This window comes from Camelus dromedarius, chromosome 2, assembly GCF_036321535.1.
Source record: "Camelus dromedarius isolate mCamDro1 chromosome 2, mCamDro1.pat, whole genome shotgun sequence".
NCBI lineage: Eukaryota > Metazoa > Chordata > Mammalia > Artiodactyla > Camelidae > Camelus > Camelus dromedarius.
In genome coordinates this window covers 96,185,166-96,200,992 of record NC_087437.1, presented here as the reverse complement: position 1 = coordinate 96,200,992, position 15,827 = coordinate 96,185,166, and the positions used below count along the sequence as shown (strand labels likewise).

The following is a 15,827-nucleotide window of genomic DNA, read 5'->3' as shown; positions in this document are numbered from 1 at the left end:
CTAGTGTTAGATAGCCCTGCTACACATATTTCATGCTCACAACTTTTAGTTCCAGAAAAGTGAAGTTCAAGGGGTCAATACCATTTTTTTGGAAATATAGCTATTGACCATAATGGAGGTGCCAGAATTTACTTAGGTTCCCCTGAAACATCTTTTTTGTCATTCTGCTCAGGAAGTACTGATTTCTGCATCCAACCAGGGTCCATTTAAGAAGAAACTTGATTGTATTTAATTTTGGAAGAGTGAAAAATACTGCATTGTACAAATGACAAATTCTATTTTTATATTTCATTAAGTTCTGATAATTCCAGATATGGTTCATATGCGGCCGAGTTACTTTCTGTTCATGTTTTGTGTATGAATTCATTTGTATTACAATAATACTGAAACCTATTACTATATTTCTATTAGTTCTCACCATATTTGGAATTTTAAGAAATGTGATGCTTAAGACATCTGGGAACTACTCTAACTATATGCAAAAATAATTGTGCCATTCGTTGGTTAAGAATTCTTTAAAACGTATCATTGTGAGAGATTAACAAGTATCCTCCAGATTGTAGTTGCTTGATTTTTATAAGTTACTTCTGAAAGAAAACTGTTACTCTCCTGGATTAATTAAATTGAGTAAATTCTAATGGAAAAGTTTAGCCTATATCCTTAGACACTGCGTTTTCCACTGAGACAGATTATGCAAAAGAGCATTCATTATAAACGCACTAAAATCTGACATTTGAAAGAATTGGTTATGGCCCATTATTTCGTCTAACAATGAAAACGTGGAGGCAGCAAATGTGAATAAATCAATAAATGTGCTTTTGCTACTGCAGCCATGTTTTTGGTTTATTCAGCACTGCGGTTAATGCATTGTGGAAGAAACAATATTTTGAGTGATTTATAAAAATGTTTCTCTGATTATATCATTTCATTGTTTATAGCTTTTAACAACTGTAACATACTGATTCGGGTGTTTTGAAAACATAAATACATCTTCCCATCTGATGTATTCTGTTTCTTCTGATATTCAGTATGTCTGAATAAATGTATTATTACTTTCAGGTGGGAAAGGTGGAAAAAAGAAGAAAAATAAAAATTCTTCTAAACCACAGAAAAACAACGGATCGACCTGGGCCAATGTTCCGCTACCTCCTCCCCCAGTCCAGCCCCTTCCTGGTACAGAGCTGGAACACTATGCAGTGGAACAGCAAGAAAATGGGTAAAAATGTTTCATATACCAACAAAATGCCCGGGGTTATACTCCTTTCTCTCTTATGCATTTTTCTCTTGATACTGACAAAAATGTTTTCTGTTTTCCCTGCCCCCTTCCCAGCCTGTTCATTGCTCCCCCTCCCTTTTACTGTTTTCCCCATCTATGTATTTTTAGTTGATAAATACAACACAGCACACATGAAGGACCTAGAATCCTTGGCCGTCAAGTGCCTTAGATTGTCTGCAATCATGATAATGCAGCCTCCATTTATAATATTGCTTGTTAGTTTGAAAGCAAGTACCCAGAGCTCTGTGAACTAAAGAGCCACTCCTGAGAAGGGCTGAAAAGGGAATGAAAATAACCGTCTTCATCATCCCTCGCAGTTCTCTAATGACTTGATGTCTGGCCATAGCAGGGCGCCCACTGTTGAGCGCCATCAAAATGGGATAATTGTAGGGACCTGGCCAGTGGGTAGGGCTTTAATCATCAGCTTTGATGGGAATTTAGAGGTCGAAGCAATAAAAGAGGTTCGAGCCAATGCACATTCTGTAACAAAACCTTTTTAAGTTAGAAAATTTCCTCTAAGGTCCTTTAAATGTGACCAGTTTCCTTATTTCTCAAACATCTCACAAGAGTTTGTTTTTCTCTGTTAAAGTGTTAATTGATTTTAGAAGCAGAAAGACATTAATACTCTTTATTCTTTAATCAAAAAAAAAAAAAATAGCAAGTAAGAAGAAACATAGTCGCTTCTTCTATTTTAATAATTCTAAGTGTTCTGTCTTCCTCACAATCCCCAGGTCATCATTGCTTTCAACTGAAACAAAAAATTACAGAATAAAGTCAGTTTTTCTTTCTCCAAGGTTTTTCTTCATTTAGAAGTATTTAGATATTAAAATATCTCAATTTATTTAAATACTGATTTTCTTTTCTGTCTTGTTTTACACAAATATCACATGTACATGCTTAGAATTTTTTCTTCATCTCCTTCTCATTTTACGTAACTGGTGTCTTTGAGGTCTCCAGATTAATTTTCCTAGTTAGAATTGTCTCATCCACAACACTTGGTTTGTTCAAAAGACTACATTTGCCTTTTCTTTTGGTTACATAATATATATACATATAAACTATATATATGCATTATACACATAGATAAATGGACGTGCATATATATACATATGCATTCCTCCATATTTTTTCTCCATATCTTTCTTTCCCTCCAAAGGGCTTCATTTGCTTCTGTGGGATTATAATGCCCATATTTATATATATTATTTTTTATTTTACTTCTTTTTAAAAGTTCACATTTCAAATAGGAAGTTAAAAGCACACCCTCTTTCTCTGACTTTTTTAAAAAGGAAAGTCTGCACATGATCTTATGTAATACATGTCAGTAATATAAATGCATTAGTGTCACACAGTTCCTGGGCAGGGGAGCCGGAAACAGAGATGTGTATTACACAGAAAAATATTGTTACAGATTGTTAGATTCCTAGGTTATTATAAGTTTATTATAAATCTGCATTTTCAAGCTGTAGTAAGAAAGTAGGAAAATAGAACTTTTAAACTGGAGAGAGAAAGTAGTGCCGTTAAACATTTATAAGCATAAAGTTTTGAACTCAAATCACGTAACAATTGTAGGTAACTTGGAATTTTTTTTTTCTTTTCCCTCTAAGCCTACTTAAAAGATACATAGACTATAATAATGCTTGTTACTCATTAAATTAAAATAATTCATTCCAAATAAATGCTAAACTTTCCAAATAAGTGCTAAATGCTCATTTGACTTCGCTGTCCAGCAGTAGAATTGGAAACATCTATCTGTGTGCTGAAATAAAATGAAATAAAACACATTGGTACAGATTTTTACTTTTTGATACAAATTATTTTCAGAATATTAAGATAAAAAATATAAAATTATTTCTACCTATCTTGGAATTGTAATTTCTTTTAGTATTTAGCCAGAATACATATTAGAAATTCTTTTTTCCTAAAACATTTCTAAAAATCAATTTAATATTTTTAGGTAGGTAAAGAAATATATGTCTTAACTGTATATATTCAGTCTGTGTCCTATGATTTAGTCCTTATTTACCTTTAAGTTATTTGTCTTAAATACCCAGTATTTCTTGAAAAAAAAAATTATCACTCTTAACAAAAATAGTAGTTAAGTCTTAGCATATTGTAAACTGACAGCAGAATTTAATTTTGTGATTCTTTGGATTTAGATTTTTTTAAAAGACTAACACTTGAAAGTTTTTACTTCAATTGTCATGAAAACATATACTAAAGTCAATATGGCAAGAGTTAATTAAAATTAGTAGATTTGAAGTGACTTTATCCATTTCTTGATATGTGATTTATATTTTTGTATTTTCTAATGTGAAAACCTTATAATTCTAAAAGGAAAGATTTTTGCATATTTTCTATATACTCTGCTATTCATGATATTAGCATTGAATATTTTTCAGAAGATCTCTCCTATAGAATTGTTTATGTGCCCTGATTTGAAACTTATGCAAGTTTGAAGTTATCTTGAAATACAAACAATAAAAAACTTTAGAAGTCACCTTTTTGTTTTTAATAATTTTTATTTGTAACAAGCAAGGATTCTGCAGTTGTACTTCTTATGATGACATGTAGACTTTGGGTTTTGTTTTTTTTTTTAATATATATCAGAATAGAGAACTTATTCAACACACATTATCTTTTCAAGTACGTAAGAAGTGTTAAACCCAGGAAGGAAAGCAAAAGAGATGAAAGAAACAAATATACAATTAATAAGGAGGATCTGATCCCTGATTTAGGAAACTCACAGTAGTGGGAGGTAGAGATCAGAAACTACACGCGCACACACACACGTTATTTTGTATGACAAGCCCTAGCTAAGCAATGTGTACAAAATAATAACTTGCATCCAGAAAGGGATAATCATGTTTCTCAGATAAGGGTGGCTGTTGGGTACCAGGCTCTGAGCCAGGACAAAGACAACGAGAGGTAGGCCCTAATGTAAAGTAGTCTCCATGTCAAAGTAGATTGCTAACCAGTTACTGCAACAGAATGTTACTAATGTCGCCATTTGCCAAGTAGATGGAGAGAAATTTCCCTAGCCAAAGGCAAAAAATAGAAATAAAATAAAAGATGAGGAAAAAAAGGAATTGTCCCATTAGTTCTTCTTTAGTATTTCCCACTCCTCCTTCAAAACCCCACCCCTGTTCTAGTTAGGGTTACTTTCCTTTCTTTTATTTTCCATTGTTCCTTAAACTTACTCCTCTATTGTAATACTCATCACATCGTATTTGAATTGCTTGTCTATATCCTTCTGCAGTTGGTAGTTGCTGTATGAGGTCTGTTGAGTTTGAAACATGCATAGAGTAGGAGATAATCAGAGAAAGTGTCTTGAGGCCAATAGTGAAGTCTTGTCTGTCATGTAGGGATTCTAATCTTTGGGTATAGATGATGGATTGGAGGGCAGGGAGATAATGTATGTGATATTGCAAGCAGAATGGACAATACCATGAAAGTGATAAGGGAATAAAATAAGGCAGTGGCAGCTGGATGGAGAGAGAGAGATTTTGGAAATATATCTAGCCTGGAATAACCACAATCTTGAATAGAATGTCTCTTGCTTTTTATTACAATGTTTAATATTGTTTCTAAGAGCTTAAATATCATCAATTTTCTGTCTAAGCCTTTTGTGAGCCATTTTCCCCTCAACAATATTCAGTATCAAAAGTTATCAAATCATTGGCCAAATAGAAAAGTATTTGTTAATCTAATACTATAGCAACAATGGTAAATGTTCTTTCTCATCAATATGCCTCCCTCAGCTAGACAAAAGTGTATCAAAATGCTTTTCCACCAACAGTGTGGCAGGTTCCTTTTTCTCACACCTTCACCGGCTCTTATCATTTGTAGACTTTTTGATGATGGCCATTCTTACTGGGGTAAGGTGATACCTCATAGTTTTGATCTGCATTTCTCTAATAATTAGCAATATTGAGTATCTTTCATGTGCCTGTTGGCCATCTGTATGTCATCTTTTGGAGAAATGTCTATTTAGAGCGTCTGCCCATTTTTTGATTGGGCTGTTTGTTTTTTTGATATTAAGCTGTCTGAGTTATTTGTATAGTTTGGAAATTAACCCCTTGTCGGCCACATCATTTGCAAATATTTTCTCCCGTTCTGTAGGCTGTCTCGTCATTTTGTTTACGTTTTCCTTTTCTGTGCAAAAGCTTTTACGTTTAATTAGGTCCCATTTGTTGTTTTTTTGCTTTTATTTCCATTACTCTAAGAGATGATCCAAGAAGATATTGCTGCAATTTATTTCAAAGAGTGTCCTGCCTATGCTTTCCTCTAGGAGTTTTAGAGTATCCGGTCTCACATTTAGGTCTTCAATCCATTTTGAGTTTACTTTTGTTTATGGTGTTAGAGAATGTTCTAATTTCATTCTTTTACATGTAGCTATCCAGTTTTCCCAGAACCACTGATTGATGAGCTCTTGTAGTTTTCTGGTAGTGTCTTTAGGATTTTCTTTGTATAGTATCATGTCATCTGGAAACTGTGACAGTTTTACCTCTTCCTTTCCAATTTAGATTCCTTTTATTTCTTTTTCTTCTCTGATTGCTGTGGATAGGACTTCCAAAAGTATGTTGAATAAAAGTGGCAAGAGTGGGCGTTCTTGTCTTGTTCCTGATCTTAGAGGGAATGCTTTCAACTTTTCACCATCAAATATGATGTTAGCTGTGGGTTTGTCATATATAGCCTTTGTTATGTTGAGGTATGTTCCCTCTATCCACTTTCTAGAGAGTTTTTAGCATAAATGAATTTTGAATTTTATCAGAAACTTTTTCTACATCTATTGAGATGATCATATGGTTTTTATTCTTCAATTTGTTAATGTAGTGTATCACATTGATTGATTTGTAAATATTGAAAAATCCTTGCATCTCTGGGATAAATCCCACTTGATCATAGTTTATGATCCTTTTACTGTACTGTTGAAGTCAATTTGCTAGTATTTTGATGAGGATTCTTGCATCTATGAACATCACTGTAAATTGGTGCAGCACTATGAAGAACAGTATAGAGGTTCCTTAAAAAAACTAAAACTAGAGTACTTATTTACAAACCAGAAATGGACTCACAGACATAGAAGACAGACTTACGGTTATCAAAGGAGAAAGCTGGGGTAGAGATAAATTGGAAGTTCAGGATTTGTAGATGCTAACTACTATATATAAAATAGATAAACAAAAAAGACTTACTGTATAGCACACGGAACTATATTCAATATTTTATAGTAACCTAAAATGGAAAAGAATCTGGAAAAGATGGAATCACTTTGCTGTACACCTGAAACTAACACAACATTGTAAATCTTTGTATACTTCAATCTAAAAAAGAAAAATAATTAATTAATTAATTTTTAAGAAGTATATCAAAATGTATTTGCTCTTAACTATAAATATAATGTATTCTAATGTAATCATATGATGCTAGGGAAGAATTCAGCAGTAATTCAGTAGAAAACTGATGCTTTGCTTTGTTATTTCAGTTACAGAGATTGGCAAGCTTTTGTGGGTGTTGAACTTCGTTGTATTTTTATTAGCAATTTGGTGTTTGTGTCTGGCCTTTAACAAGTTAGTTCACATGCAACATTGATTTGTTGTCATCCTGCTCATTATTCACCAGGCAAGACAGATAATATGATGCCTCATACTTCGCTGACAGTAAGTCAAATAACAGAAGCTTCTCTAGGAAAGGTTGTCCAAAAGACCTTTGGTTTGGTTTGGCATTAGAAGCATTTTCATAGTCTTTTTTTTTTTAATGTTACTGCAAGAAAAAGTTGAATTTCCATCACTCAAATAAGGTATACATCTGTAAATGTGAAGAAAATTCTAAAAATAGAGCTACGCATTTCATCACATTCCATCGAGTCCTCTGTTGCTTTCTGACCTTTCAGAAAATGCTTGAAACCTAAGTATCTGTTGTTCCGGAATGAACTAAGACATGAATACCTCAGTGGTGATGAGCATGTCTCCCCATCGTATGACATGCACTGTGTCCCAGATTTGTTTCATCTATTCTCTCACGTTCTCCTAGACGTGCTTTTATTCTCTCTCTCTCTCTCTCTCTCTCTCTATTCCACGTCTTACACAAATGACTGAGTACAACTGATTACAATTTTCTCTGTGTTACCTTAACACATGATGCATATAATATTATTTCCTCCTCTTATGTTCTGTATGTATTTTCATTCCATATGTGTGTTCCCTTTAGATTAGTGGAAGCAAGAATAGTTTACTATTTATAAAGTAGGAAAATTTTAGGAGATACTTGACTACTTCCATTTGAAAGATTGAATATATAAATGTTCTTTCTTTATTCAAACATAGAACATCCCTGATAATAAGTCTATGTGAGGAAAGTACATGTACTAGTTTATGGAACAAAATTGTGCTATTTTGTAACATTTATGAAATAAATTTAATTATAACTATTGACAAAGTATAACTGGACACATATTCCATACTGAAAATGGGCAATTTTTTTAAGTTAGGCTTCTTATATATATTTTTGTTAGACTTAACAATATAGCATTTAAAATTAAGTTAAGAGAAGAAACTTAAGCATTCTTATTCATAAAGCAGTTTGTGAGATTTCATTTCAAATCAATAAAAAGGCTTATAACCTACTAGTTTTAAGGTATTATGTCATGTGTGGCCAAGCAGGAACAGTTCAGTGTCATTAATGTAGCTTAAATCCACTTGAGGAAAAGATACTACAAACATGTGAAAGGTTAAATACTGGAATACATTGGACAACAGTTAAAGAAATCAACTCTGGAAATGGCATAGAACTGCGTATAATCAAATTTCCAGTAAATGTGCAAAAATATTATCAGTGCAAGTTCAGAAGAGTAATATATCAGTGCCACTTGGCCTCATCAGGGAAATCTTTGTAAGAGATGTGGGATTAAGCCTGTAGCTTGAAGGATTTGTAAGAATAAGAGGTGAAATTGGAGGAATCCTTTAAACTAATGTGCCAGGTTGGAAAAGTACAAAGAAAGAAGAAAACAAAACAGTTTATTTTGAGCAGGAGATTCTTGTTGAGAAACTGGAATAACCATCCAAAAAGGTAGGTTGAGGTTTTGACATATTTAATGGACAGAATAAAGTGAAGTGAATGCTTTATTCCAAGAATTCTGATGTTTTCATAGACAGAAAGTGTAAGTGATGTGCAAGACTGATTAGAAAATGGGAAAAACTAAAAACAGTAAGTCCAACTGGACAGTGAGTAACTAACCTTTTAACAACAGAGTCTTTTCTTCAAATGAAATCTAACTGTGATCTCCAACATATAAAGCAGATAAAAATGCCTTCATTTGAGAGCAATGTATTTTTTTTCAGGTCCTATTCGTACTTAGTCAATTAATGGTAATATAAGATTAACCAATGATATTTTCTAATATATAAGAACTGTTATTTGTAACACATTCAATTGTGCCTGTTTAAATTCAAATATAAAAGACATGTCAGAAGAGATACTCCTACCAGACACTACAAGGCTTCTGAAACAGGGTCTTCAGTTTGCAACTCATTGAGGTAGAAGATAAGTCAGGCACCCTCAACAAGGGATGAAAATTGAACAGCCAAAGATGTTATAACTCTTTGTGTAAAACCTCTCAGTGACTATCCATCACCCATAAGCAAAATTCCAAACTCTTTCTCAGGGCTGATGAAGTCCTTAATGATCTAGTAAGCGCATCCTCACCTCTCCTGTCTCATCTATAACCAACTTTCTTTCTTTCCTAGCTCTTATCAGTTAGGAAACTGAGTTCTTCAAATACTTTGTATTTCCTCTTCCTCTGGGACCCTACGTATGCTATTTAGAATATTCCCTTCTCCAGTAGTCAGCATAGCCTCACCCAACCTCAAAACTAGTTTCAACCTCCCTGCTCTATTCCTACACTTTGTATCACTGATAATTTGCTTAACATCAGTCTGCCCCACTGAATTGCGTGCTCTATAAAAAGATGCAGTTACTTGACACATGATTGTCCAATAAAAGGATGATAAATTGAGGATTTTTAAATAGACTTTATTTTTTAAGATCAGTTTTGGGTCAACAGCAAAATTGAGCACAAAATACATAATTTCCCATTTTCCCCTGTCCCCACACATGCATAGCCTCAGCCACTGTCTACACCTCCCACCAAAGTGGTACATTTGTTAAACTGGTGAAACTACATTGACACATAATTATCACCCTCAAGTTCATGGTTTACATTAGGACTCACTCTTGGTGTTGTAAACTCTGTGTGCAGATACAGAAAGAGCTATTGGTCAAATGTCTAATGACAGGTATCCACCACTGCCGTACCATCCAGAGTGGTTTCACTGCTGTGAAAACCCTTAGTGCTCTATCTGTTCATCCCTCCCCCACTTAATGTCCGGCAACCACTGATCTTTTACTGTCTTCATGGTTTTGCTTTTTCCAAAATGTCGTATAGTTGGAATCATACAGTATGTAGCCTTTTCAGATTGGCTTCTTTCACCTGCTAATGTCCATTTAATTTTCCTCCATGTCTTATCATGGCTTGCTAGCACATTTCTTTTTAGCACTGAATAGCAATTCCATTATCCGATGTGCCACGAGTTATTTATTCATTCGCCTACTGAATGAAGACATTTTTGTTGCTTCCAAGTTTTAGCAATTATGAATAAAACTGCTGTAAACATCCATGTACGGATTTTTTGATAAATTCATTTTTAAACAGGATAAGAGCAAAGACACTCAAGTAAAAATATTCAGGAATCATCTGGACATTCGCAAGTTAGTGTTTTGTAAGGGACAGCAAGACTGAATATATACATTTGTGATACTCTATTTTGTTTCTTTAATGAAAATCTTCTATATGCTAAATACTGTACTAGGTGCTGGAAACGCAAGGTTGAGAATTACAGCGTTGTTGAGTTAAGGATCTTACAGAACAGTGGGGAAAAAAGACACATGAAACAAATATCTCACTATAGTATGGGGAGTGCACAATATACATACTTTAGGATTGTAATCAGTTCCATATCGTGGGGGCAGAGAAGGCTCACAAAACTGAAGATATCTGAACGGAACTCTGAAGGAGGAGCAGGAGTTCACTGTTAGATGATTTGAGAATAGTCATATACAGACCCAGAGTTTAGAGAAAAATATAGAGTTGTCTGGTGTTGGGGAAATAATGGAAAATTAAGCTAGAAAAATAGACTGATGAGATGGAGAAGTGTCTTTTAGTCCCTGCTAATGAGTTTGAACTTTTTCTTACATTAGCAATATCACTGAATAATTTAACCATAGGTGTGACGTGAATGAAGATTGTAGAAATACAGTCCCATTGCCTGTATGGAAGGTAGAATCCAAGCGATTAAGGTGACTCCTAAGAGACTAGGGAAAGCTGATGGGCTGGTTCACATCAGAAGGAGACTGATCTGTGATTGTGGGAGTAGAGAGAAGCACAGAAGAAAGATTTGGGAGATATTTAAGGGGTTGAATTTATAGGACAATTACATCTAATAATATTGCTTATCTTATCCTTAAGTCTCCTTTTAGAAGTCCATTAGGATCTATTTGATTTATGAAAATAATAGCACTACAGAGAAGGTGAAGATAAAAATGCTACTGATTTTGTGTCACAATTCAAGATTTTGGATTAAATTTCTGTATTCCCTAACCACAGTCCCTAAAACATGCTCTTTTTAAAACTTGTTATTTTTTAATATATTTATATATGTATATATATTTTATAGGGTTAAAACTTCTGCTTTATAGATTTTTAGATGTTGAGATATAGGGAGACATCAATTTCTAATGAAAAAGTTAAGAAAAGTACGACAGTTGAAAGGCTATTGAATACATTTTGTAGCACAAAATCTGAATGATTGACATGTTGTATGGAAGGAAATGTTGGCATGGATCTAGAGGAAGAGCAAATAAAATTCTCAAACACTTCTGACATGAATATTAGGATATGCTGTTGGTGCGCCAGGATGAACAAGAGAAGAAAGTAGTTAAATCTACAAGCACTAAATTCATTAATTGCCTTTAATTAGCAATTTGGTTTTTCCACTTGGGTAACTTTGTTGGGAAGTTACTGCCTTTTGTAACCATGGGGTAACAATTAGCTAGTAAGATCTTTTAAGAATAAATTGAGATATTGAGATAACAGATGTGCTTATGATTAGAAATTAGGATAACAGCCAGAGGATTTACTCTGATAGCACCAACAACTAGAAATCAGGAGGAAATGAACTGGGGGGAACATTTTGATACTATCAAGGTTGCCATTCATTGCCAGTGTAATCGTGTGTCTGTGTGTGTGTGTGCATGTGTGTAAGGGTTCATGTGCTTTTCTTTTCTCATTTAATTTCAGCTATGACAGTGACAGCTGGTGCCCGCCGTTACCCGTACAAACTTACTTACACCAGGGTATGGAAGATGAACTGGAAGAAGATGATGATCGCGTCCCAACACCCCCTGTCCGAGGCGTGGCTTCTTCCCCTGCCGTCTCCTTCGGACAGCAGTCCACCGCAACTCTTACACCATCCCCACGGGAAGAGATGCAGCCAATGCTGCAAGCTCACCTGGATGAGTTGACAAGGGCCTATCAGTTTGATATAGCAAAGCAAACATGGTAAATATTCTCACTAGGTCAGGGGAGCCAAGCTTTCAACACATGGATGGAGGAACTGTTCTTTCACAGTAAATTCGCAAGAGAGTCTTGCTAAATCCTACAGCTGGGGTTAGAAATGCTTTTGTTCAACTCCTTAATCATCTAGATAAAGAAATAAACTGAAGAAATGTTATATAATTTGACCAAAGTCACACAACTAATTACAGTGAACTGAAGCAAGAATTCAGATCTGCTGAATTTCAGGCTCAAGTGCTTTTGGCTACACCAGAATCTTTTCTAATTTACAGTTTAGCTTCAGTTAGCTTATCCTTGAACTCACGCCCAACACCATAATGAAAGACTCTTTTTAGATTCTTCAAACTGCCTGGGATTAATTCTGTATGTAGTTGTGAATATGTAAATGTAAGCTTCTGCAAGTCACATATGGTCAGTGTCAGTTATTAAAAGACCTTCTTTGGGCTGAATTAAAAGAGACAGAAAAAAACAATATTAGTAACAGTAAATACATCCTTCCACCAAAAAAAGTGTACAATAAAGTACAAATCCCAAATTCCTTTTTTTCTAATCAATCCATGAACTTTCATATGGTATAGATAGCAGTCTTCTTATGTATCCTATGAAAACATGGCAGGAATACAAGTGGGACCAACTCTCACAATTTTGTACAGTTATTTTTTTCTTATTTGCTCTCCCTTCTCCCAGTGACATATACATTTGACTCCTGAAAATGAAATCTCAGTGACATAGCTCTGATTATCTCCTGTTGATTTACATCCTGTGCTTGAAGTTAGAGTAAGTTTCTATGAAATAGCATTAGCTTCTTTTTTGATGGTTTTAGCTGCTGAAGTAAGCTGATAAGTCTTATTCTCAGTGTTAGTGAACTATTTATTTTAGCTAAATACACAAAGAGATTCTAAAACCAGAAATATCAGCTTACTTCAGAGATTCTTTTCTTAGAACCAGAGGTTCTTGAATATTTTCCTTGATCATCAGATGTTTTTTCAAAGGTCGAAGACAATTTGCTGTTAAACAGTTTTATTTTACATCAGTCTTCTTTATAGAACACCACTATTGAAGCTGAAGCCAGCTACCTTTAAAACCAGAGGATTTCCTTCAAGTTAATTAAGCAAAGCCCTGCAGTTTAGTCATTTAAAGCATAGGTTCCTGCTCAGGGGTTCTCAGCTCTGCCTGCATGTTGGAATCATCTGGATAACCTGGTTACGTAGGCCCCATCCCCGATATTCTGATTGTTTGGACTGGAATTGGATTGGGGGCAGCCAAGGTTGGACCACTGCCTCTGCCACTTATTACGAGCTGTGTGGCAGTGGGCAACTTGTTTAATCCTTCTGTGCTTCAGCCCCCCATTCATAAAATGATGATGATAATAGTCATTGGCTCATATACAAAGTGAGAGGGCAGTTCCCCCAAGACCAGGCTCACTTCTGACACTATTGTACAAGTTGTTGAGTCCCCAACATCACCGTTATGTTCAAGAATTCACTAGAAGGAGCCATAGAACTCACTGAAAGCTATTATACTCAAAGTTATGGTTTATCATAATGAAATGGTAAAGGTTAAAATCTACCAAGAGAAGAAATGCATGGGAGATAAAGGCTAGGAAATTCCAACTGGACAATTCCAGTTGTCCTCTCCCAGTGGAGTCATGGAAAGAATAATGTCCCATCAACGATGTGTGACAGTATGCATGGAGTATCACCAACCAGGGAAGCTCACATGAGCCTTGAGTTTCAGCGTCTTTATTGGAGCTCCATCACAGAGACATAGGTAACTATCTGCATGGCTGACCGGGGTCTCTGGCCCCTCCAGAAGGGGAGCTGGTGGCGTATGACTCCAAGCCCCCAGCATAAATCATATTGTTAGACCTTTGGGGGGAGCCTCTGGCCTCCAGGTAAACAAAGATTTTATCAAACAGGATGTGCTAGTGCTTAGATATTACCTATCAGGAGTACAGGGAAAAGACCTAACTTCTCTTTGTTCTCTTTATTTCTCATCATTGTTTTTGAAAGAATTAAATGAGTCTGTACTCATGCAGTACTTAGTAAAGTATCTAGCTGTATGGTAGCTGTTATTTTTCAGAGGGCTTGGCTTTCCATCTGAATTCTTCACTGCTGTCTTTCTGCTCTTAGGAGAGTGCCCCACGTAGTGAGTGGTTCACAGACACTTGCTAAATGAGTGAACAGACTAGTTCATCTACACCTGCTCCATGTCCCCACACAGAGCAGACCCTGCCTCTTCCTCTGAGCATGCTTCCATTCAGTCCAACAGTCCTCCAGGATGTCACACTGATTCCCCATGTAGGAGTTCCAAGTTTCAAATGCTCGCACAGAACCTTGCCCTACTGGAATGGAGGTGCCTCTCCATCTGGGCTCACATCTGCATCATAGAAGTGTTTAAAAAGAATAATTGCAGGCTTCACCTCTAGGGATTCTGTTCATATTGACCCATGAAGTACAGCAACACAGTGCCTGTCACTAGAAGATATTTATAAACATTATGGACCCTTTTCTTGTTCATCTAATTCTGCTGAACTCAAGGAATACGTTTTCACCCCTTAATGTGTTTTTGTTCCATCAAGGGGTGTCAGCAATGATGTAGGATTACAGTGTTGGTCTCTTCAGTCCTTCCTGGGACCAAAGTGCAAATTATTAGAGTAAAATGAATCATGTATATAAATATTACCTTGTGTTCTCTTGCTTATGACTTGGCCTACTCCATCCCTGATTCAAAACAGAATTTGAGGTTATGTGTTATACAAGATGTTGCCATCAACACTCAAGATTTTCTGTAATGGTAGTTAGGAAACTTCCTGACTTTTCAATGAATGAGCTGTGATGAATGCCAGATAATAACTTAGAACCTCAAATTCCTAATCTGTTAATTTAAAGATGTGGGCCTGATGGTAGCCTCCAGAACTAATATGTTAGGCTCTGAACACTGAAAGATCTAGAATCTTGTTAACATTGGAGTTGGTCACAAGTTCAAGAATACAGTTGGGAGAAGAGTATTAAACACATTCTGAAAGAGGAAATATTTTCCCCAAAATGCAAATATTAAAGAAAAATAAATCTTGTATCTTTATTCAAAAACGAATCATAAAAGTATGTAGTACTTGTTTAAATCTCCCTTAGCAGAGGTCTTTTAAGTACTTTGCATCAAGGTGGAAAAAAAAAGACAATGTGTCAAAATATGTGCTATATTCACTCTTTAATGACAATAACAAATAGCAGACTTGCTTTCCTTCAGCATTTGATGGTTTAGAGAAAACTTCTAAGTAGTCACATAATGAGCCCACTGGAATCCAGTGTCCAGCTCCACATTTTGCTAGCCCCGTGATTTGAAACAAGTCTCTTATATTTGATCTTCACTATAATAAGTTCTGAAAGAAAGATGATTACTCAAGGTCTATGTACTTCACAAGGTTGGGATTATCCATTCATTGCAGCTGATTGATTTGGCACATCTAATGTTCACAACGCAGAGTGCTGAGATGAATCTTTTCTGCCTTTGAGGTGTTTGAGACTTTGCTGGGTCAGTGATGCAAAGTAGTCATGTCTACCCCAAACAGGGCTAAAATTTCCAAACACCTGGCCTGATTCCTGGGGGATCATGCAGGTAGAAAGCCTCGTAGGACAGAGAACACGCTCCTGATTGGAGGGAGAGGATATTGGTATTAGGTTTTCATGGGACATCTTTGCTTCATAAAGGCCAGCAGGTCACAGGGGTTACACAGCTAAGCTGAACTTTGACAAAAAGCTGGGACCAGAATTATATTCTTTTTGGACAAAAAAAAATCATCTTTAAATAGGTATTTGTGATGAATATTTCTAATCTCCTTTGGGTGATTTATTTGTACAAAAATGCTGGGTCTGAATTTTCCCCTCTGTGCATCATCCCACAAGTGCCCATAAAAGA

The 15,827-nt window shown here is 35.5% G+C and overlaps 1 protein-coding gene across 2 annotated transcripts in view; it reads left to right on the top strand.

Moving 5' to 3' along the window:
- ROBO2 (roundabout guidance receptor 2) overlaps positions 1 to 15,827 on the top strand; it is a 1,150,857-nt gene that overhangs the window by 1,108,908 nt on the left and 26,122 nt on the right. For both annotated transcript variants that reach the window (XM_064496444.1, XM_064496453.1), the window contains exons 22-23: positions 1,060 to 1,216; positions 11,634 to 11,894. In XM_064496444.1, coding sequence (XP_064352514.1) covers positions 1,060 to 1,216; positions 11,634 to 11,894 — 418 coding nt within the window. The remainder of the gene's footprint in view (positions 1 to 1,059; positions 1,217 to 11,633; positions 11,895 to 15,827) is intronic.